Genomic DNA, 25,502 nt, shown 5'->3' with positions numbered 1-25,502 from the left:
TTCTTCTTCTTCTTCTCCTTTACACAAAACCAATAGTCTAACTGGACGCTGAATGTCTGTCTATTGACCATTTGACGTTTGACTTTTGTACAAGTGACATTTTTTATATCTTTGTAAGAACTTGATTGGCATTGTTAGGTTATGTAAGCCTACCTCTGGTGTGAGTTTGGTAGTCATAACTTCAATTGCGAAAGAAAAACAAAACAAAACAAATAAACGCAGCTATAAATACAAGACCGAACACGACGCCACTCAGGAAACAGCACAAAACATGATCAACCATGCATCCAAATGCATGGCGTGCCTCCTAGACGATTACCACCTCCCAACAACACATTCATGTTCATGCAAATCAGATTTACTTGCTGAAAAAACCCCACTCCGTACAAGAACGCGACGCCCCCATCACGGGACTACGTGATATAATACTGAGTAGGCGTTTTCACATCAGCCCGTTAAAAATCCAAGCTCGAAATATTTTCCGCGATTGCGAATAAGAGCGCTATTTCATTTCTTATTCACATCAGCCCGAAGAGGGGGTAGCCCGAATAGTTAAAAATTTTAAAATAGCTAATTCGACAGCTGAATATGTGCAAACAGCATCAGTAATGTGTGTGCCCTCTCAAAAATTCCTCATGATTTGTGTGCAGTTTGCCTCGATCGATCGGGTCACACACGCTAGGCATGATGGGATTCATCGCGCCAATTTCTCGAGTCGTTTTCACATTATCAAATAGCGCGCTACTATCCCGCTATTTCAGAAATTTCCCGAGTTGGAGTCGAGAAATTTTCTTGATCAGAGCGATAGAATTAGCGCGCTAATTTGCGTTCACATTAGTTACGTTCAGACGGGAGCCCTTAACCTCGAAGTTAGGAAACTTCGAGGTTAGAGCTTGTAGTTGGCTGAAGTAATCTGTGGATTGTGGCAAATCGTTGATATAAATTAAGAACAGAGTGGGTCCCAATACAGATCCTTGTGGTACACCACATGTAATCGGTAGTTGTGCAGACTTTTCATTACCATAACATACAAACTGAAATCGATTTGATAAATAGCTGTGCATCCACTCTAACGGTAACCCACGTATACCATAGTGTTGTAATTTATATAGCAAAATGTCATGATTTATCGTATCGAAAGCTTTTGCAAAGTCTAAAAATAATCCAACGGTAACCTTGCCCTCGTCCGTTTCTTTGGTTAATTCATCACTTAGATTGATCAGCGATAGTTTTGTACTGTGTCCTTGTCTAAAACCGTACTGGTGTTTGTATAATATTTTATTTTCCTCAAAAAATTTCATCAGATGACTGTTTACCAGTTTTTCGATTATCTTACTAATTATTGGAAGGACCGAGATAGGCCGATAGTTTGAAGGCGCATCTTTAGCTCCCTTTTTATAAACAGGTAGTACCTTAGCAATCTTAAGCGCATCAGGAAATACGCCAGATGATATTGATAAATTTATGATATATGCTAAAGGATGAGCTATGTACCGAGCAGCATCAAGTACAACTCTTACTGGGATGTCATCATCTGCATGTTCTTGAACAAGTTACACCTTCTGTGTAACTTGTTCAAGAACAGCATACTGATATGATATTATATAGTTTTATCAGCAGCCCATATAATGCAAAACGGGAACCAAAAGCCATGCTCAGGTACAATTTCACACAACGTTTACTTTGATTGCATTGAATTGTATCTATTTCCTCAAAGTCAACATAACAAGAATAGACCGATTCGGGTTCGTTGAGGGCAGCAGACAATTTGTGGCACTGGGCGCGGCCATAAGCTCATTTTGAGGTGTCTAAGCCGACCCCCCTCCTCTCCCCCACCTCACGGGCAACATGTTTATCGCGCACTTGTAACAAAGGTTCGCGCACTAAGCAAGCATTCGCGCACTCTTTACGAGACGCCCATTGGCTAAAACAACCATGCATCAGTTTTTCATTCCGTGCGCGTGAGAGGGGTGGGGCCGGGAGGCGTGTTTTTTTTTAGACGGCACAGATTGGGGAAACTAAAAATCTATCGGGGACCCTATCCCTAAACCTAACCCTAATCCTGATCCTAACCCTAACCATCAAACCCTAACCCTAACCCTAACCCTAACCCTAACCCCAACCCTAACCCTAACCCTAACCCTAACCAAAAACCCTAACCCAACGTTTTTCCCATAGGTTTAACACGCGCCATGCCCCAATCTGTGCCGTCTTTAAAAAAAACGCTGTCGGGAGAGAGGAGGGGGGGGGGGGGTCGGCTGAGACACCGCAGTAATGGCGCTGCCCATGCCAAAAATACACATAGCGCGTCACAGAATCCGTCTATACGCAAGCTATTGACCGATTCTGTGACGCGCTATGTGTATTTTTGGCATGGGCAGCGCCATTACTGCGGTGTCTCAGCCGACCCCCCCCCCTTCTCTCTCCCCACCCCTCTCACGCGCGCTTAATGAAAAACTGATGCATGGTTGTTTTAGCCAATGGGCATCTCGTACTGAGTGCGCGAATGCTTGCTTAGTGCGCGAACCTTTGTTACAAGTGCGCGATAAACATGTTGCCCGTGGGGTGGGGGAGAGCAGGGGGGGTCGGCTGAGACACCGCAATTTGAGCTCATGGCTGCGCCCAGTGTCATAAAATGTCTGCTGCCCTCAACGAACCCGAATCGGTCAATAGTCAAACTGTAGTATCAACTGGAATACGACTGCCACGAATTTCCCTGATAAGCTGTGCCTATACACGACACTGCTGTTCTGCCGACGGGTCCAGGAAATTGATTTTCATTCTGAAGAACAGAATGACAGATATGTCGTCAACAAACAACGTGAAATGAAAAAAGCTACACATTATTAACGTTTCACATGTTTCATCGAATTTGGATACTAGCTGCAAACGCAAAATTTAAATATGCATATTGCCTGAGGAGATTTCATTTACTCAAGAAATGTTTCGTGATTAAAGAATTTTCATTAAAATGTCTTTGGTCAATGATTGATTTATTCACATAATTCTATTCACAACATCTTTTTACAGGGACATTCTGTTCAGTCCTGCTGATATTCGTCGGCCCAGAGACTTGTCGGCCGATTCCGGCCAAGGGCTGTTGATTTTATTTGATTTCGAAGTTTCATCCTAGAACCGTACATCTTTTCGTGAATCCGATTGTGAATTTCACGATGATAGTGCGGGGCATTTTAATTTCAGGGGGTATCCGGCGCTGATCGCCTGGTTCCCGTCCTGTGGGAGCTCGGCCAGTCGGTGACTGCGGTCGATGCCGTTGATGTCCAGTTGAATGTCGAGTTTCTTCTTGCACACGGATCTGATGATACGGCGTCGGTATTTTGATAATTCACCCTCCTTTTCTTCCACTACAGCGAAAATGAGGAATGACCTTCTCGAATATTGTTCGGAGTCGTTGATGGTGGCTTTTATCTCATTCACCTCCTTTTCCAACTTGGAGATTCTGTCGTCCTGGGCGCCTGTTTCAAAGTCGAGAGACTTCTTCACTTCGTCAAATAAAGTTTCATGGACTTTATGGAGTAGCTTGCTTTTGATTGCCTTTATACAAGCCACTCTCCCGTTTGCGGCGATTCAGGCCCATCGATCACTGCAGTTCTATAAGCTGCCTTTTGATATTGAATCATTTATGTACGACTTTGATGAAACCTACCTCTTACATGTTTCTTATAGTACTTTATACTCTGCCTGTATTGGTTATAAAGTCATTTTGACCATAATTTTGGAATGCCGAGACGAGGCATCTACAGGAAAGCCGAAATGTCGTAGCTTAGATAAAGGCATACGAATTGTCTCTCGTGCAAATATGTTAGAAAATAATCTCACTTGAGCCGCTCCCAACCCCCAGAGACAGAAGGGTGTGGTCCGAAGGACGGATCTCTCCCAACTTGTTTTGAACGACAGCAGCGGAAAAGTTTTCCTCGGCCCATTTCCGGTCGCTGGTGTCGCTTCACAAACACGTTGAATGCTTGGCTGTAATGAGAGAGATTAGCTGAATATTATGATATTCATTTTGCAAACGGTGCAACTATAGTTTACTCTACTGGGCCTATACAAGCAAGTCTGACCAAGCACACAGCATTGAATGCACGGCGATCACAGGGATCGAGCTGTCGATTGCCGGGTGGGAGACAAAGAGCACCGGTTGCAGAGCGTAAACTTGGATCTGTGCATGTGCGAAACCGAACGTCTCTAGGGCCTACGACCTGTTGATTTTTACGACGGTTCTCGGTGGAAATATATGGTATGTTCGTTTAGAAACAGAACGGAGCGAGATGTCAGAACTATAGATGTCAGAACTATAGTACAATACTAAACTAAGATGAAAATATCGTGACATAAATTCCTCTGGGGACCGAAGGGAAGAGAGAGAGACAGAGAGAGAGAGAGAAAGACCTAAATGTTATATAGCGTCCCCGTCCACAGAAATCTAATCAGCAAACAAGTAGTTATTATTATTATTATTATTATTAGTAGTAGTAGTAGTAGTAGTATATTTTATTAGGTAAAAAAATTGCAAAATCGTAGTCCGAAGGTTAAAATACATTGCAATAACAACTAGATACATTGAACTGTCGTACATTACATCCACATTAGAAATCACAATAGACATGAATTATATTGCACAAAAAATTGCAACATATTACTGCACAGAAAAACAGAACAATATATATATATATATATATATATATATATATATATATACATATATATATATATATATATATATATATATATATATATATATATATATATACTGTATTATGTATTATACATATATATATAATGTGTGTGTCTGTGTGTATGTACATACATAGAATCTATTCATATATCACAAGTGTATAAGGTTATATGAGTATATTTCAATCAGGGAGGTGGAATAATTCGTTACCAAAAACATTTCAATATATATACATATATATATATATATATATATATATATATATATATACTAAAAAAAAAATCATAATTTCTTTGAAGTTTAAAATTACGCAGGCATATAATCACGCATCAACACTTGCACTCGCATGCCCACAGTCTAGCCCATGAGAAGACACTTGCACGCATACACACAAACGTACACACATACACACACGCGCGCGCGCGCGCATCTGCCGGATTCAGCACATGTAGAGACCCATGCGAGTACACGCACCCACACACACTCGCACACACGCACAAAAGCGAAACTTCCTTTCATACAAACTAAAGTAAAAGTAAGGATCAAGCCAGTCTCGGTTGGTTGAAGGGACTGTAGAAGGGACTGAAGCCGATAAATTATTTCGTACGGACCACTGACTTCTGGACATCGAAAGGTTTGCTTTGCTGCACAGGGGTACAATGGTCTGAAGTATTACGTAACAATGATTCGTGTCTTCACTGTAGGATCACAAAAGATGACTCGAGTTGCTAGCCAGGACTCAAGTGGCTTGTCACAACTCGACTCAAAAGAAAGTCAGAGTCGCCTTCACTTATTACCTTCGCCAAGGAAGGGGGTTATGTTTTCATCCGCGTTGGTTTGTTGGTTGGTTTATTGGTTTGTTTGTTTGTTTGGCCGTGTGCAAAAATAACTCAAAGAGTTGTGGATGGATTTGAATTAAACTTACAAGAAAGGTTGAGAATAACACCTAAAACAGATAATTAGATTTTGGTAGTGATCTCTTAACCTTTATGGATTTTACGAAGGATTTTCGATATTTTGGCAGGTAGGGTGAATGACAATGACAATGACAATGTGGGTTTTTTTCTAAATTCTATTATGTCACCCAAAGTATGGGTATTGAAGAAAATTTGAACAAATGTCATACTAAACAGATAAAATGAGTTATTACATAATGAATGATATATGTTATATATATATATATATATATATATATATATATATATATATATACAGAAAATTGCATGTCATTTAAAATACATACAGAATGGTGCAGGATCCAAGAAAGAGAGAGTGTGAGTGAGAGAGAGAGAGAGAGAGAGAGAAGCAGGACAAACAAAACAGAGTTAAAATAGAAGGGCAACAATAACGCAGATAAAAACAATTTCAGTAATATAAAGCAAAATATTGTTATGCAGATTAACATTTTAAAAAATCAAACAAATAATAACTTTAGGCAATAACCATTTTCGTGGAGCTTCATTAGTTCAACACAAAATTTGGCTAAATTAATTCACTCATTAAGATTTCTGGAGTTGAATAATATTGGGACATCTTTAACGTGTTCGGTCTTATTCTATGATAGGACTTAATGAATTTAGTTCTGGCATTATTCATTGTATACTAGTAGCACTCAAATAAATATTCAAATTCATCATCGAGTCTATTAGAATTACATAAATTCCAAACTCGACCATAAGGTTCAATTTCCACATATCTACCAGTCACAATGGGCAATCTATAGTTGGCACAACGAAATTTTGCAACAGTTCGCCTGAACACGCAAGGAATTTTTAACAAGTATGAATCTAAACACAGATTCGTTTTGAAGATACTGTAATTGATACAATTACGAAGACTTAAACCACGAAGAATTTCCGTTATACAAGTTATTCCTAACAAAAAACATTCCTAACTCATTAAGTGTATCATAAACTTTCAACAACCATGGCGACGAATATATCTTTTAATTTATGCAAATTTTATATAATTTTATATACAATGCTCTCTTTCCCAGTGATAGACATCAACCAATAATTAAGAATTCTTTCCTTAACAGTGTACAGGCTATTTCAAACCTACCAAATTCTATCAGAGCCATGCTATTCATAGCATTTTTGTTAATCTCAGTAAATGTTTACAGTATTGAGTATGCATGCAGACTCTCTATATCAGTACCAAATTTTCATATCCCCAAACTTCACTTCAATAAATAAGAATGATGGGTATATACAACAAACCTACCAAACAGATCTAATTGGATATCTATTGGAAGCCACAACTTTCAAGACTTAACCGTTAGACTTGATCGCTTGATCATTTTTTTATAATTAAACACAACCCCAAGGTAAGTATACTCATCTACAACCTCTAAAATATTCTCATTCAACTAAAGGCTTAAATTTTCTAACTTTTCCTCATAAGAAAATCATCACTTTTGTTTACTGACATTAACCTAAGTACCCACAATTTGCAGTAATCACTTACAGCATTGAGTGCAGATTGCAATTCGTTCTCACTAGTTGGTAGGATTAAAGTATCATCGGCATACATCAATGAGAAGTGTCTTAGAAATACAATACATCTATTCCTTTATCATGTAATACGGTCAACAAATCATTAGGCAAAAAAATCAACACCATTATATGCGGAACTTACATAATCTTGAAAATCATTTATGTACAATGCAAATGGAAATGGTGAAAGATTCTCACCTTGCCTCACTCCAATATTAAAATCTAAAAAACGCATCAATAACTCAAATAAACGTTGAATCTTCTTGATTACATACGATTATCCTTGTCAACAACTGATTAATTATGTACACTCTATATTATGCAATTTTTCTCGTCTGCTGTATTTTTCCCTACCTCTTTAATGTAAGTTTGATAATTCTGTGAAGCGCTGTGATACATCAATGTTTGTTTGTTATGAGAGCGATATATTAGTACTCGTATTGTATTGTATTGTATCATATTGTATTGTATGATAATACAGTAAATTCAAAATATGCAATGGTTTTAGAAATTACTTACTATTGGATAATGCTTAAGAGATTATCTCAAATTCATTATCGCTGTTCAAGCAATGAAGCATGCGTATTGTTCTGTGTCTGTATGTATTCAAATATCTATACAAATTTTTGTTCATGGATTTCGTTTGACGTATTTGTGGAAATGCATAGTAAAGTTCCACATCAAGGGGAAACAGATTCAGTTATGAAATCACAATAGGGGCAAGCGAACAAAATTAAGCGTATATCCCCGGCGTATTATGGCTTTCGAGCGGCAAAAACCAAACTTTATTGTATGCAACCAACATGCCTAACGAAAATACATATGTAAGGGTAACCCGTATAATACAGATTAAAGATGTAATCTTCAAGCTTTAGTTCGTTCTGATCGTTGTCCAGACACATTATTCATTAATGCGGTTCGTCAACGAAAAGAAAATGGTCATTAAGACTCTTTTTCATCGATGTATACCATCGCACAAGAAAAAAAAAATCGCATTTTCCTGATAGTATCAATTCTGCGCACTTGCTAGTGCGGTATCTTTTGAACTACAAATGAAACAAATATTGTACGAGTTGGCCTGAAAATAAAGGGAATGGGAACACGAACCAAAAGAGAAATGTGAATTGAGTGAAGGCAGCAACATTAGTTGAACACATCAGTGAAAGTTTGAGGAAAATAGGGCAATCGATGTAAAAGTTATGAATGTTTTAAGTTCTGGTGTTGGAACCACTGGATAAGAAGACTACTTGAATTTATATGGCATCATGTGTACACAACAACATTAAGAAAATATAAAGAAAATTCAACATGCTTTCACTTTTCTAGCGTAATGAAAGAGCACTTGACTAACCGCTTTTAAAAGGCAGAGGGAATAATTATCACCCTTAACAAATGTCAGTATCAAGTTGATGGAATGTGTAGTTTTCATGAAAAGTAAGTTTTTTAATGAAATTCTCTTATATTTCATTTATATTATTGTCTACACATGACGTCATAAACTCTAGTAGTCTCCTTATTCAGTCATTACAACACCAAAACTTCAAAAATTCATAACCGTTGCATCGATTGGCCAATTTTCCTTAAACGTTCACTGATGTGTTCTATTAATGTTGCTGCTTCCACGCAATCCACATTGCTCTTTGGGTTTTGGGATCTTCTAAGCTTTGGTGATGATGAGGTTTTCCCAAAGTCTCTCGATGAGGGCGTGTTCGTCGTCATTCTCCTTGTTGCAACAACCACCACTGGACGAACTTGGTTCTACGTCCGTCATCGCTTCCTGGTACTCCCTCACCCGCTCTCTGTACTTGGTCAACACGGCATCCTGCATTTCTTTGGAAGCGGTCTCTCGAAAATGGCAGAAGTGAGTGAGAAAATCGAGCAGCAGATTGCCCTCCGCCGAGCCCTGGTCGAAGATGCTGGTGATGTCGAGGATGATTCGCTGCTCGGAGATGGTGTACGGGATGTCGAGCTCACTCAGAATTTGCTTTGCGTCTGCAGCGTTGTAGTGGTCTTCTTTCCGAAATCCGTGTATACTACATTTTGATGTATCTGGTAAAAAGACAGCAGTACAATGTATAAACGATTAAAAAGGCCTAAAACTTTCACACAAAAATTAAGGTGCAAAGTAATCATTAATTTCTTCTTTTCTTTTTTCTTTGCAAACCTTTGATTAACGCATCTGCATCAAGACATGAATTGAAAAGAATGTCTTTATAAAAATAAATATTTGAGTAGGAAAATGAAAAGAGGAGGCCGAACTCATCTCGAACGAACATTCCCACTCGTTCCCCCAGTTCCGCCAACACTAACTTTACTTCCTTTGGCGTCCTCTTCCGGCCTTGTTTGACCAGAGATGAGAATTCAAATAAGTTCAGAATGAATGTCCAGGAATCTACTAACAATATGCCCTGGTTTGTAGTACAATTCTCAGCATGGCTGTAAAAGTTTTCGCGGTGTGCTGATGACATCCCTATACCCCAGTTCCGCCAGAACACTATTTTAGTGCTGTTTATACTCACTTTCAGCTCTGTTTGACCAGAGAGGAGAATAATTCATTGGCCCAAATTCACGAAGGTGGTGCAATTTTTTGTCCATGGTTTAAACCATGGATAAAGACCGTAGTTTTGTATAGGGCGCCAAGTGTCGCATGGCCTATTTCGTTACGAAATCAGTCATTTAATACGTCGACGAAAATCACGATATTTCGTATAACGAAATGGACATTTCGTCGACGTAATGACCGATTTCGTAACGAAATAGGCCATGCGAAACTTGGCGCCCCATACATATCAACGGTCTTTGTCCATGGTTTAAACCATAGACAGAGATTGTACCACCTTCGTGAATTCGGGCCAATCGTCTAGAATGTCCATAAAGACATAAGACAAAGGAACCTACTGTCAATATGCTCTGGTTTGTAGTATTTATCATTCTGTAAAGGTTTTCTCGGTGTGCTGATGACATACGCACGTCCAATCTTCTTCAGAGGTGGGGTAAAGCTGCGGACAAGCCCCCTTATTCCTCATTCGAAATTTCTATTTGGCACTATCATGACAGGAGTTGAGTAAACTAGTATGGCAGATATAGCGAAAATTCATATGACGTTACGGCATACGAGCTGGTTATACGTTTGTGTCCATTATGCACACGTGACAAGTTAATCAAAATATACATGAAAATCAACATGCCTCCCTTGAACGTTACTAGAAAAATCCCTCCTGGTGCCAGACTATCGTACAGAAACTGTAAGGCTAAACGAAGGTCCTCCACGTAGTACAGACTGTGCACGGCAGAGATAAAGTCGAACTGTTGCGGCGACCCTTTGGCGCTCTGACCGGACTTCTTAGCCATGTACTCTTGTAGCGTCTCGTTATGCCACTCGAAGTCTGCAGCTCCAAGAGCTGACCAAGCGCCACTCGACGATTCCTTGGCGGCGGCCGACTGGAACTGCTCAAGGAAGTCCCGTGTAGGTTCCACGACCACGTGGTTGAAGCGGGGAAAGCGCTGAGAGAGCATGCGCAGTATAAGAATGTCGTAATTACCTGCCAGAGAAGATCAAAGAAAATCACGCCGTTCTGTGATTTGCCTGTGTCAATTTTATGATTTTTGGAACTATGTTGGGGTTTTGTCAAATTGGGGTAGAGGCCTACCATTTTCTATAAAAAAAAAAAAAAAATCAGTCTATATATTGTAACCCCCGCACTCTTATATTTATGTAGGCCTACAGGTTCAGTGTACCTAGATGGTAGTGTGATTATTCAATTAAAATATCAATCAGCAAAGGAATAATCTCACAAATCCTTTGAATTCACTTGAATGTATAGGAAACACATCATTTTTATGAGAGCAGGACGGCAGCTCTGCTTAAGGAGTTCTTAAGCTCAAAGGGATTGATCCTGGAGGCAAACAAAACTCACACCCTTTTTTGCATTGACACAACAAAACAGTAGCATTTCAACAAACATTCAAAAGTAGAATGGTAAAACATATGATCTCTCCACCAGGGGACATGTCAAAAGATGACCCATCGATGACCTATCGGTCATCAGTTCTGCTTTTCATCGCATATAAGCTGACGAGAACCAAAAGCGGGGATAGATGTTCATTGTTTTTACTGGATAACTACTGATTTTGATGAAATCGATCTTACAAAGTTTCTGTATTAGCTGGAGTTGATTCTAAGAAATTGGTTCACATCAACATTACTACACCACGGTTATAATTGCAGCAACAGTAATTTCTCTATCTCTTTTGAAAACTTGACCACGCATCATTCATTTCCTAAACCAAAGGTAAAAATGTCTGTGACAGCAAAATAAAACAAAAAATGACAAGAAATTTTGAGGGAGTGGACAACAAACATTTCCTCTTTGTTGTTCTTCTACTAATTCTACGGTTAACTGGTGTAACTTCAAACCGAAGTGACTGAAAACGAAAGGAAATGCAAGTAATTACTCCTTTTTCATTGGAAGGCGCATTGTAAGTGTGTTTATGAAACAGGGTAATCCATTTGCAGAACAAGGATCATCTTCCATTCGGCCAAGTTAAACATAACCTAACACAGTGTTACACACACACACACACACACACACACACACACACACACACACATATATATATATATATATATATATATATATATATATATTGTAGTTGCTCCGCGTATTGGCAGTACTAGAAATAGCAATAATAATGTCACAAAAGAGGAATGCATAAAATGCCAATTGCCTCGATTTTAATTCAAAATCCGAATTTTCGGGGGCCTCCCCCTTCGTCAGGAATGATAGTGATTAAAATCAGGGATGATTCGCACTATCATCCCTGACGAAGGGGGAGGCCCCCGAAAATTTGGATTTTGAATTAAAATCAAGGCAATTGGCATTTAATGCATTCCTCTAGTGTGATATTATATATATATATATATATATATATATATATACATATGATATAATATACATAAATATAATGTTCATAATTGCATTATAAACAATAATCACAATCATAAAGTTACCTAATACACGCAAGAAAAGTGTTTGAAGAGACACATTACGTAATGTACATAATGTAGATATTGATAAGATGATGGTATTGAATATATTTGCAGATATTCATGATCCTAAATATTTTTTAATCACTATTATTTGATGAATACAGACAAAATAGAATATTTCACATGCCGGACACAAAACTAATGAAGAAGAAGCTAACAGTAGAAGGCGGAAGTACTCACGGTCTCACTATAAAGGTACAAAATAATTTTAGGTTATTGTGAAAGAAGAACTTATTTCCATGAAACCACCAATCAGATGAACCTTATCCAGGAATATAGATAATGACGTTTTAAGTAAACAAATCCACTCATGATGTCCCAATGCATGTAGAAATTGTTGCTATCATGACGTCATGGCCTTGATTGGCATACTGTACATTCAACCTACAGGCTTGTTTAATTTCTGTTCAACTGTTTTAAATGTAATAACGCTTTCAGAATAAAGCCGTTTTTTTAATTGCTTGAATGTTTGTTTGTTTTTTTAATTTACTGTTTGAACCCCATGGAAGAATAGCATTAAATATATATATCATGCTGACAAAACCAAATAATGACAATCTATTTATTCTCTTACTTTATACGGAAAATAAATAACACTTACTACTACTACTACTACTACTACTACTACTACTACTACTACTACTACATCATGCTACTACTGCTACTTCTGTTGCTGCTGCTGCTATTACTACTACTCTACTACTGCTACTACTAGATGTACCACTGCTGCATGCTACTGTATATGCACGTGGACTGGATACTAGGCCTATACTGTTGATACTATAATGTACTACACTGTACTACTACTACTACTACAAGCGCCATGCCAAGGAAAATTGGAACTCTTCTCATTGAAGTTATGCTGTATAAGTGACACGAACGGGTGCGTGATGATCATCAACAGTTTGAGAAGCTCACCTGACCCGCTCCCAACCCCTAGAGACCGAAGGGTGTGGTCCGAGGGGCGGTTCTCTCCCAGCTTGTGAACGACAGCTGCCGAAAAGTTTTCTTCGGCCCATTTCCGGTCGCTGGCGTACTTGCCACTCTTCTCCACAAACACATCGTACGTCTTGCTGTAATGAGCCAGATCAGTTGTTAACACGTTCATCATGCAGTCAGACTATAGTGAGCATTTCACGAGGCACTCAATACGGGAAGGCATGCAGGCTCCTACTATATTTACACTAAATTATAACAACATTGTTGAACCATGCAAACACTCTATTGCTATGCAGTGGACCATCGGGGATGTTCACTACGGGTGACTGGTCATATTTTTTATAATTGGAAATCCACGATTCATCACGTCGTCATAGTAACAAAGAGACGTAAATTCAAAAGACCGAAGGCAACTTATTGTTCAAGTCGATCAACCAACCCGCAAGTTGACACGGTCAAGCAAGGTCCGCTAACTATGGTATACGATGTAATTGCAACCGAGAACTGTGGGACGCGAATTTAAGAGAGTAAAAATCGGCAACCATCATATATACATATATATATATATATATATATATATATATATATATATATATATATATATATATATATACATACATATATATATACACAATTATATATATATATAGATGTAAATTTTAAATGAGTATTTTGGATGATAGGCCTATATCTATGTATATTTTTAAACACCTGCAACATATTATGAAGAGCTTGCTTAAAAAAGACGCTAAATCCATGTTTTCAATGGATTTAGCGCCTTTTGGAAGCAAGCTCTTCATAGTATTATATTTGTGGTAAAATTTAATGTTCTTCGCAATAGAGAAACTTGGGATGTAGCAGGATTTTGGCATTAGTTTCTACGCTTTTATTCAAGCTCCGCTTTTTAGTAGATCACCGTTTTCCATCGATTTGTTTACTTTTTGTATACCACTGCAAGCATTCAATGTTTATACAATAATTGATTCATCCCTCTATATATATACATGTATTGTATAGTAAACTTTATGATCTGTTTTACTTACAAATTTGTTAACAGTATTATGATTAGCATACTTTGTAAAACTATTAGTCTAAATGGACGCTGAATATCCGTCTACGTTCAGTTTCCCCAATATTTCTCCTACTCGCCTACTTCCTTCCAATGAAAAAAAAAAATCGTAGCATTCTTCTATCCATAATTAGAGAATGTATTTAAAGCGTCCTTAATAGCAAGAAAGCATTGCCTGCAAATCTTTATTTGTAAGTGTATCGATGTAAGTTCATTGACCATTTGACCTTTGACCTTGTCGGACTTCACCAATATTCGAACTTGACCGATATCTTTAGTTGATGTACCTGTGGTATGATTTTCCTGGTCATGACTCAATGTGGAATATTATTGAGTACACCACAATACTGTGAGTACAGTGCCTGTCAGAGAATGCTACTTGACCTTTTTACCTTGACCTCGTCAGATTTCACCTATATTCAAATTTGATCAGCATTCTAATAATTTTATGTTCTTGTTGGTTTGAGTGGTGATAACAACTCAAACCTGTTGAGAGTTATGGAGTATACTACAACACTGGGAGTGCAGTACTTGATACTTGACATTTTGGCCTTTGAGCTTGTCGAACTTCACCCCATTTGAACATTTAGGTTTAATGTACCTGCGTGGTGGACAATCGGTGGTCATAGCTCAAGGCTGTGGAAAGTTATTGAGCGTAGACACCAGATTGTTAAAGAGTGCTGCGTTTCATATACAAATCTCCAGTAATATCATCACGCCATTGCTGTAATCAACATAATAATCATGCATTCAGAACAATTTCCACAACCGTCAAAGCAGATTAGAAGAAGAAGAAGAACTCCTAGCAGTGAAGAAATATTCAATGCCTCCTCAGAGAAGGGGTACAAACAAATGCGTGCATGGTAATCATCGTGAGTTTGAGATGCTCACCTGACCCGCACCCCTACACACACGAAAGGGTGTGATCCGAGAGGCGGATTTGTCCCAACTTGTGAACAGTCGCCAGAAAGTTTTCATCGACCCAATTCCGGTACCTGGTACATTGTCAGCCTTTAACCATCTTGTACATTTTGCTGTAATGAGCTAGATTAGCTATAAACATGTTCGTCATGCCGTCCGTCTAGTAAGCACTTTATTCGGGCAGTACAGGAAAGGATACTACGCGTACAGGAGTCGTCTTCTGTTCTCTGACCAGAAATACTCTCAGCAGTTATAATGTACAGGCACTTTTAAAAATAAGGGCTTTTCACTGAGAGAGAGAGAAAAAAATATTTCATGTGAAAAAACAAAACAAAACAAAACAATGGCATTGATAAAAACGTTAGGTCCAACATTCCAAGCATTTTTCTCCAGTGTCCTGACAATTGAGCCGTAAACCATTCTTGTGCAATTCACTGAGTTTGCTCACAGTTTTCACAACTATGGTCCCTATACTTATGTGTGACTATCGTGTGAACCATTGCTGAACTACGGCCAGTCCACACAACCATACGAAAAACACTCCACGTAATAATGCAAATAACGCTATAATGTTCCAATAATGATCAAAGGCAAAATGTTTCCAAAGAAGATGATGAATGTATTTGAGTTGAAGTCAAATTTGTTCTCTTCTCTCTCTGCTGTCTCTCTTTCATTTCTCGCCGTTGTTTGTTGGTTTGTGCACACATGATGCTTTGTGTGTGTATGTGCGTATGTGTGTATGTGTGTATGTGTGTGCGACTAATAGGCCTACAGTGTTATCATGTCGTCAACATTGACACCGTTGAAAAGCTTCTCAACGCAATCAAGTGCTATTCAAGTATGAAGAATTGGCTTACCTTATTTGCATCAAATCAATGTATTGAGGACAATATTTTCTGGGAATGGCTGTATATAGCTGAAGTGGAATCAAGGAGTTGGCACAATGGTCTGTATATTATATACCACTTTGAGTTTTCTTTATTCAAAAGAACAATTTGTATAAAACAGAGATAGGCACACATGAATATTTCAAAATCCATGATCTCATCTTATTTGTGCATACTGTAGCAGCCTTGAAGAGAGGCCAGTGTCTCCTTAGCTGCATTTTTTGACCACATATTCTTTAAAATCCTACAAAAGGGAAAAGTTGCAGAGAAAACAAAGAAAATAACGAAATAGTTCAAACATTATTGATTGGAAACAACCCGTAACCATAGATAACAATGTTTTTGAAAGACCATGCAGGCATCCACTAGGTCGCGGACAAGTCTCGAAAAGTAAATTTTTTTTTTTAGTAATTCCGCATTCATTCGGCAACCTCCCCGCACGTTCTTGAAAGAGTCTGTTCACTGTACTGAACACGAAAAATTTCTGCAACCAAATTTTGATTGAGACCAAAATTTGGGCGAAGAAATGAACTTCCTAACACTTTAGGCAACTTGTCGTGAGGACATCGTCAGGACATCCCGCTTGTCCGTAACCCTTCCGCCCCTTCCGAAAACGCGCCTAAAAGAATCCTGCGGTGCTGGCAGCTTCGCGATGAAAGCGGAAGACACCCGGAATGTTTTAGGACAGCGCAGTGCCGATGCGGATCGAAAAATGCAAGGCCGCTGTGGACATTATGGTCAAGAATAAGAGCCAGCAGATTCCTACTAGCAAAAGGATTTTGAAGGTGAGAAGTAAATTCAGCATTATGCCTATGAAACATAAAAAACAAAGAAGGGGAGGGTGAGGTCCCCATCCTAGCCCCGCAGCCAAACGTCTCTCCTTCTGATGAGGAACAGGTAAATGTCAGCATATCCCGGCGCCCAACGAAGAAGGCACAGCTGAAGGCAGTGGATACTTTGTCAACAGTACTGTAACGAGGAAGAAGAGAAAGCAGCCCCCTCCGCTCCGAGTAAACTTCTTTTTGTTTCGGTTTTTTTTTTTCAGAAATAATTTTCATTTGAGGGATCTTTAATAGTTGCCATTACATAGTACATCGTTTTGTTCGTTTCAACTGTGACCGCCAAGCTCAAAACCCACAAAAGTGGAAGTAAGTCAAACTCCTTTATTTTTATTTTCATACTTATGTCCAAGTACTAAGTTATAAGTTTGTAAAAATGATTTAACTTGTTAGAATTGGACCACCCTAACCCATTCAAAAGCGACCAGGACCAGTGCTATCTGAGCAGTCTCTCACGGCTTGAATTTGAAGCAATAACAGAATAAGGCAAAGTGAATTTCGGCAGGTGTGACCTCCATGACGGTTGTCCCTCGCCCTATTTCCTTATACTGTCCGCATATCTAACTCATGTTATCGGCAAGTTATCCTCATTGTCCTCATTCATGATTTTATCACTCCTGGTGTAATCCTAGCTGTGTCCGCGCTGTCCAGCTACAATTAGCATATTCTGAGGTATTTCGCGCTCTTCCTGATTCCTAGCACACTCCTAGGAATATCTGCAGTCAGTCCGCAGAGATTCTTGGAACTTACAGTAGACCAAGGACAAGCCGATTCGCACGCTTTTCCCGCGTCTGACGCCGACAGGATGCCAAAATGACAGACTTTGCATCCGCAACCCTTCCTAGGCTTGTCCGCGCCCCATATAGTGGACGTCAGTCCCGTGAACGAAATGTGCATGTCTTTAAGGTTATAGTTAGCCAACGTTGACGTCGTAAATAAAATATCTCTCCATAGTATGAGTATCAAAGCTTCAAACTTGCTACACTAGTAAAACTCGTTACATCTCATTAAAAACAGAAACAAAACAAAAACAAAAAGTAGATTACATTTGGATGATTTTTGTTACATGATACTTTTGAGCATGGAATGAGCGATTAGTATTCGGTACAACACTGATATAATGAATAATCTATATAAGAAAAGACATTGTGCGGACATCAAGCTTTCGTGATGATGACATTTTCCCAAATTCTCTCCATGAGAATGCGTTCGTTGTCATCATCCGGGTCGCAACGACCAGCACCATCCGATCCGGGCTTGAGGTCCGCTCCCCTGGCTACACGGTACTCCCTCGCTAGCTCCCTGTACCTGGTCAACACGGCATCCTCCATTTCTTTCGTTGCTGTCTCTCGAAAGTGACCGACGTGGGTGAAGAAATCGATCAGCAGATTGCCCTCGGCCGAGCCCTGATCGAACATGCTGGTGATGTCGACGGTGATTCGCTGCTCGGAGATAGTGAATGGGATGGCGAGCTCATTCAGGATTCGCTTGACCCTCGTCGAGCTGCTGTAATCCTCTTCGCGAAATTCATGAGTATTCAGACTAGAAGTATCTGTATTTTTGTAAACGGTAATGTACGTGAATGATATCAAGATAAATGAAGCGATTATAATTGATACTAGTAGAGGTGGGCTAGAGAGGATGACATTTTCAGAAAATGCTCATCACACCTTGGTTTGATGACATTTGCCTACTTACACCATTTTTGAAAAAAAAAAAGGAAAAAAAAAAAACGAAATCCGGGGTGCCCCAGCCGAAATAGTAAAAAAATCCAAGGTGGCCGCCGTTTCGGCTTTAAAAAAAATGGCTATAACTCGTCGGCTCAATGGAAAAAGGGGTTAGCGCACCTTCGGGCTCAAATTTTCCAAGAAAATAAAAATTTGTCATTCGAAAGCAGATGGCATGAGCTACATTTTCATATCAACAGATATGTCAAATTCGATCTAATTTTGTAAAAAATCCCAAAAGAAAAAGGCGACAACGTGCCGTATGCACGTCTTTGTGGTAGCAAAAAGGGGTTAACGTGAACGCGCTCTTTCGCTTCTCTTGCCTAAAGCATGGTACGAGAAGCATAAAGGGGTTATCGTTCATGCACAACCACATAACGCTTTCTCGTAATTTCGCTTGCAACGCGTCCTGACAAGTGAAAAGGCGTTATCGTCGTTCTAACTGTACTGACGCGCGCGCGCGCGCCGCCTGAGATGAGCTAGCGCATAGCGCATCGGCTGCATGCTCAATATGCCATGTACATGTATGCAAATGGGTACGGTTAGTACGCAGAGTCTACCGGTATTAAAATTGACTTCAATATGATATCATTAATTGCATTGGACTGCTGAATTGAAGGACGTCAACTATCTCATACTCCGTAGATCTACTCGTGATCGACGACGAACGTCAGAGTTCAGACGAATCGGAAAAATGGTAAGGATAAACCTTAGTAGATCTAGATCGATCTAAGGGCCAAATCGTGAAATCAGCCACCACTCACCTCGCTCGTGCGCTCGCTCCGTATACAAAGTCGATGGGAGAGGATAACGGGCAACAGCACTGACGAAATAGACGGCAGTGAATGGACTGGGGACTTATTTCACGATAATGCCGATCTAATTAAGTTAGACGACTTTATGTTAACACTATTTTAATTGCTGTTGGATCTAGATGTGTGTTTTTTTTTGTAGAATTAGCAGCATGATTCTCATAGGATTACTTACAATTTAGATTTGCTGGACCTCGATCTAGATCTAAGTTAGATCTAGTAAGTAGTTAGATAGACCTAGACTATAATCTAGTCTGAGACTAAAGTTAGATCTGGTCTATAATTTTAATATTATAGAATATAGATATGTATAGATATGTATAGACCCTAGATCTAGATGTATCTACATCTAACACTGTTAGTACTAGTTTGGGCGCTAATTTAGTTTCGTATCCATGCTCATAAAATATGTTCTCCCGAGTAGAATTTCACGAAATTTCTAACGTTTAGACCTAACATTTAGAGGCTCGACTCTAGACCTAACACTAGTGGTTAGATCTAGATCTAAATAAGTTACACTCGCAGGAAATGTTCTCAAACATCTTTAAGTCAGTCTTCCAAATTTGAGCGAGATCGGATTTCGGGTAGGGTCGATATCGGCTTCGAAGTCCTACATTTGTCACGTCACTCGCACAGCCCCATTCATTATTTTGTGTAAAATCTAGATCTAGGTAATATTTCTAGATTTCTAACGTTAGAGAGGCAAAATCGTGTTTTCGGCCCCATTACTTGAATCGATCATCGCGATATAAGAGACAGATTCACGGCCTAGGGTTAGGAAGATCGCGATAAGGAGGCAGACTCACGGCCTAGGTAGGGTTGGGGAAATCCTGATATACATGTAGGAGACTGATTCAAGGCCGAGGGTTAAGGAAATCGCGACATATAGGACCCTAGATAGGTTAGGTTTAGGGTTATATAAAAGATGCACGGTGGATATCAGCCCCACCAATGTGGTAACAGCGCGCAAACGCCGTTTGGTGGGGTCGTAAACACGAGTAGATCTATAATACTGTGCTCACCAGTCCCACTGCCGTATAAATCCTGTAGCTGTAAGTACGAAACAGCACAAAAATATACAATTATTTGGACAGCCATTATGACTGAATTTCATACCGTTTTCAGTATTCACGTTGCGTACATGACATGTCCAGCTGCCCTGAAAACTACCCTCTTTACTTGACCTTTTGGACAACCCTTATACCATTTTCAGATTTACAGTGGGCTCGTGAATTCCATATAAAATATCAAATATATGTAAATCTTCTGTATCTGTATCCTCTTAAATCATTTTAGGACACCATTTAACTGTTACTGGAAGCCTCACAGTACAATCATATAGACGTCAGCATGGAAGGGCCTCTGGAGAACAAGTCTGATGGTAAGGGTGAAAATGCCATTTAAAATTGATCCATCGTTTGTTGCCGGATATATTCAATTTCAAATGTTAGGGGAGGGGAATGTTATATGACATTTCCATGTCATGATATATAAGAATGCTATTCGCTCCGTCTTTTAATTTGTAATAATTTTGTAATATTTATAACATTTGTGATGTACTTTAGTATGCAGCTAAGTGGCTAAATGTAATTCAAAGTTAAACGGAATATCTACGTGTTTATTCCTTGGCATGAATGCAGATTAATATCTATTAATTTTAGAGCAAATAACTGAAATGAAGTTTGGCAGAAACTATTAACCCAATTACCGTACTCTAAAAGTACTCAAATACTTGTATGTTTCACTCATCCAGTTCACCCTGGACCTGAAACTGACTTGTTGATGTATGTTGAATGGAAAAGTAATAAATCCCGCTATTTTTACTCGCACATTCTCAAGTCTTCCTGAGCATAATTATAATAAAGGACTAGAGCTTGGTGAAACCTACCAAACTGCTTGTATTATAACTTGCTGAGAGAAAACATTCTAAACATTGTCAGTGTTTTTAGTGATTTATTGCATATTCTTTCAGAAATGAACCACACAGCCCAGCCCAGCCAACTTTTCGAAGGCCCACTTAAGGAACCTTGTACTACCGATGCCAAGAATGAATCAGTGCTTCATCGTGGTGACAAAGACGACAGCAGTGACGACGACGATGACTTGCCCCTAGCAGTATTGATTAAGCCAGGTATGTACAGAAAAAACCCCAGCTACGGTAAAGTGGTAGAGAGTAACGTGTTTGTAAATTCCCTCTTAAAAAAAAAAAAAAAAAAATCATTGACAGATATGCAATTCCATTTTTAAATTACCTAGCTTAATTCTTCAAGGTATGCTGATTACAACGAATTGCAGGATTGGAGTCGATCTGGTCAATTAAAATTTAATGTATAAATAAACATAGCCAACTTCCGTAATGCTGATGAGTTGCCCTTTGGTAGAATTTACTAAACAGGGTGTGTAATATACATAAATTAGCACTTATGTAGAGATAAGTGAGCGTGAAATTGAAAGTTCATTTAATCTACATTATCAGGGACAAGTTCATTATACCATTATTACTGCATATTCTAAAGTCTTCCTGAGCATGATTAAAATAAAGGACTAGAGCTTGGTCAAACCTGTCGAACTGCTTGTATTATAATTTGCTGAAACAAAACATTCTAAAAATTGCCAGTGTGTTTTTAGTGATTTGTTGCATACTCTTTCAGGAAAGAACCACATAACCCAGCCCAGACAACATGGTAGTGACAAAGACGTCAGTGGTGACAGTGGTGTTCACCCTGGACCTGAAACTGACCTCTTGATGTATGTGGAATGGAAAAGAGATAAATCCCGCAATGTCGTCAAACTGACTGAGGTGAAATGTATCGGACTTCCTCTACCAGGGAATACAATAGAAATGAAATGTGGTAAAAGGAGGAAGGACATCTGGAAGGCGACAATTATAGACACTGAGGAAATTTATGATGATGACTGCAGTGATGATGAAGCCCCAAGTACCAGCTCCTACATCGAAAAAGAAGAGGAGTCTCCTCGTGCTAATTCAACCCAACAAGGTTTGTAATGATTTGTGCGAGATTGTATTGGGGCATCCCATATCAACCAATGTATTTCTTTAAAATGATAGGATAACGAAAACAAAGGATTCAATATTAATGGAACTAATCTCAGTCACCTTCGGTGTGTTGATGTGATTGTCATAATTTGAAATACAACTAGCTGAGACTGAGATGTTGTCACAGCTTGATAAGGAGAGTAAAGTGAGTATTACAATTAATATGTTCAAAACAAAAGTCATCAGCCAGTGTTAAGTAAAGATAAGATTTGAAATGGTAGAACAAGAAATTTAATAAGAATCCAAAAAAGTTGATTGTTAAAACCAGAATTGTATAGTTCGAACAATAACATGTGTAAGGACCGAGTGCAATAATTTCCTGAACAATTAGAACACGTATGGTCTGTGTACCTTGGTTAACGTTGTGCTACTCTGCCAATATTTATTTACACACTTCTCTTCTGATATACTCTTTCAGAAATGAACCACACAGCCCAGCCCAGACAACTTTTCGAAGGCCCACTTAAGGAACTTTCTACTACCGATGCCAAGAATGAATCAGTGCTTCATCGTGGTGACAAAGACGACAGCAGTGACGACAACGATGACTTGCCCCTAGCAGTATTGATTAAGCCAGGTATATACAGAAAAAAACCCAGCTACGGTAAAGTGGTAGAGAGTAACGTGCTTGTAATTTCCCTCTTTAAAAAAAAAAAAAAAAATCTTTGACAGATATTCAATTCCATTTTTACAACTCTACATTATCAGGGACAAGTTCATTATACTATTTTGACTGCATATTCTGAAGTTCTTCCAGAGCATAATTATGATAAAGGACTAGAGCTTGGTCAAACCTATCGAACTGCTTGTATTATGATTTGCTGGAAGAAAACATTCTAAAAATTGCCATTGTTTTCGAGTGATTTGTTGCATACTCTTTCAGGAAAGAACCACATAACCCAGCCCAGACAACATGGTAGTGACAAAGACGACAGTGGTGACGACGACGACGACTTGCCCCTAGCAGAATTGATTAAGCCAGGTATGGAAAGGAAAATTTAAAATAAAAATTAAAACACATTGCACTATACCAATTTGTAATTGCCTAGCTTAATTCTTCCATGGATGTTGATCACAACAAAGTGCAGGTCTGGATTTGAGTCATTCTGGTCAATGAAATATGATAAAAATGAACATAACCAACTACCGTAATGCTGACGAGCTGCCCTTGGCAGAATTGACTGAACAAAGTGTGTTTATATAAATATAAATTAGCACACACATAAATTTAAATGAGCGTGAGAATTTATCTGCATTATTTAAAATACTTTTAGGGACAGGTTCATTATAGTATTCTACTGCGTATTCTAAAGTCTTCCTGTGACATAATTATAATAGATAACAAATGACTAGCACTTGGTCAAACCTATCCAATTGCTTGTATTATAATATACTTAAGAGGAAACATGAACTAAATGCTAGAGTTTTCTGTAACATTTTTTTTAAAGGAATGGATGACATTAACCAGGCCACTGAGCCCATGCAACTTTCTGAAGACTCAATTGAGAAATCAGTGGGAACAGCCAATGACAAGGATGGTGGAGATGAGTCACCTCTACCAGAATTGACCCCAAAAGGTACTCAATTAAGATTAAGAAATGTTAACCAACATATAACTTGCGAATAGCCTGAATGAGAGATTAAGAGTGGATATACGATGTTAAGAAATTATTATTGACAGAAGCACAACCGTTTCACAAGCATATGCCAGAGTTCCGGGAATTAGATAAATGTAAATGGCTTGAATTCAACTTGTCAGGCTGCTTGAATAGAAATTATATATCTATTTCATTTACAAATGTGACCGTGCACCTCAAAACGAACATAAAGTCGCACACACTGATTTTGCGTGAGGACTGAAAATAAGTGAAATGGGTCAACTTAGCCAAACTTGACTTTTTCATATTTTCTGAAAGAGCGGGTCTTCTTTTACATTATGCTAAAATTTCGTATCATAAAACGGGTAGGAAAGTGTGTCTTTTTAGCAGTTTATCTCGAACATTTTTGGTAGAATAGCGTGATTAGGTGTGTCTTTATAATCCCTTTTTCATTTCTGAAAAACCTTGTCCACACTCTTCACTTTCAACTCTAATAACATTTGAAAGAATAGTGCTACTGCATTGAAAGTTGGCATTAATTAAGGACAGAATGTGTTAATGAGGCATGCTTAATTTCAGTTTAATCTGATAATCCCTTCATTGTTGTTACTCTGGTGGTTTACTTCCTGTTTTTTGTCCCATTCATCGCACAGCCAGCACGGTTTGGTAAAGATTAAGCGCTTGAATAGACACTGCAATTCAGAGCCTCTTTTCTCAGTTCACACTTTTCCTGAGTTTGTGCTTTCTTTCCAATATTTAGATAGGTTAGGAGAGTCCATCTGATTTGAGTTATACATCATTTTAAAGCTTAAAGTCTGCTCTTTCAGAATATGGTCTTAACTAAAAATTCATGTCTGGCGACTTTTTGTTTGTCTTGAGGTGCAGAGTCACAAATAGGCCTGTATGACAGTATATGTCTTGACAAGAAAATATAATTGACACAAGTTCGGGTAATTCATCTACAATTTTGTTAGATTCCATTTATGAGGATCCATTCGATGTCAAATCTGCAAACCCTAGTGATATAAATGTGATTATTGTATGGAGTCTGGAAACTGAATTAAGGAGCAAGATAGCCAAGCAGACACGATAAAGAATTCATGTATACGTTCTTACAGTTGGAATAAATATCACATGGTTATGATATCACCAACAAAATATTGTTCACATTTTGAAAGACAATGAAAGGAAATAAGTGGCACATGTAATTTTTCGATGGCTACCCCTTTTGTCTGGGGAAAGGGGCTTTCATAATTGGTTGTGCGATCGCTATTGCCATTATTTCTTGATAGTATACTTTGTACAGGATCGCAAGCAATCGCAAGCGATCACATGACCGATTGTGAAAGCCCCTTAATTGGCAGCAGTGCGTATGATAACAAATTGCTAGCACTTCGTGAAACCTATCCAA

General features: G+C 38.7%; 2 protein-coding genes across 2 annotated transcripts; one reads left to right on the top strand and one right to left on the bottom strand.

Moving 5' to 3' along the window:
• Window positions 1-8,848: 8,848 nt before the first annotated feature.
• LOC140244084 (histamine N-methyltransferase-like) lies at window positions 8,849-13,349 on the bottom strand. The gene is made up of 3 exons (XM_072323734.1): window positions 13,160-13,349; window positions 10,380-10,733; window positions 8,849-9,240 (listed from the first exon to the last, which is right to left on the bottom strand). Exons 1-3 carry the CDS (start codon window positions 13,347-13,349, stop codon window positions 8,849-8,851), a joined length of 936 nt encoding a protein of 311 aa, XP_072179835.1.
• An 8,072-nt stretch (window positions 13,350-21,421) lies between these two features.
• LOC140244083 (uncharacterized) lies at window positions 21,422-24,120 on the top strand. The gene is made up of 5 exons (XM_072323733.1): window positions 21,422-21,566; window positions 22,087-22,434; window positions 22,912-23,070; window positions 23,377-23,475; window positions 23,942-24,120. Exons 2-5 carry the CDS (start codon window positions 22,182-22,184, stop codon window positions 24,118-24,120), a joined length of 690 nt encoding a protein of 229 aa, XP_072179834.1. The 5' UTR covers window positions 21,422-21,566; window positions 22,087-22,181.
• The last annotated feature ends 1,382 nt before the right edge of the window (window positions 24,121-25,502 follow it).

Source organism: Diadema setosum, chromosome 20, assembly GCF_964275005.1.
Source record: "Diadema setosum chromosome 20, eeDiaSeto1, whole genome shotgun sequence".
Classification (NCBI taxonomy): domain Eukaryota; kingdom Metazoa; phylum Echinodermata; class Echinoidea; order Diadematoida; family Diadematidae; genus Diadema; species Diadema setosum.
This window is presented reverse-complemented; position numbering and strand designations above follow the sequence as displayed.

Coding starts and splice junctions, on each gene's coding strand:
- LOC140244083 (XM_072323733.1), top strand. CDS start 22,182: ATGTATGTGGAATGGAAAAGAGATAAATCCCGCAATGTCGTCAAACTG. Junction 23,071..23,376: donor AGCAGTATTGATTAAGCCAG/GTATATACAGAA, acceptor ATACTCTTTCAG/GAAAGAACCACATAACCCAG. Junction 23,476..23,941: donor AGCAGAATTGATTAAGCCAG/GTATGGAAAGGA, acceptor TTTTTTTTAAAG/GAATGGATGACATTAACCAG.
- LOC140244084 (XM_072323734.1), bottom strand. CDS start 13,349: ATGAACGTGTTAACAACTGATCTGGCTCATTACAGCAAGACGTACGAT. Junction 10,734..13,159: donor AGGGGTTGGGAGCGGGTCAG/GTGAGCTTCTCA, acceptor CTTCTCTGGCAG/GTAATTACGACATTCTTATA. Junction 9,241..10,379: donor TCTAGTAACGTTCAAGGGAG/GCATGTTGATTT, acceptor TCTTTTTACCAG/ATACATCAAAATGTAGTATA.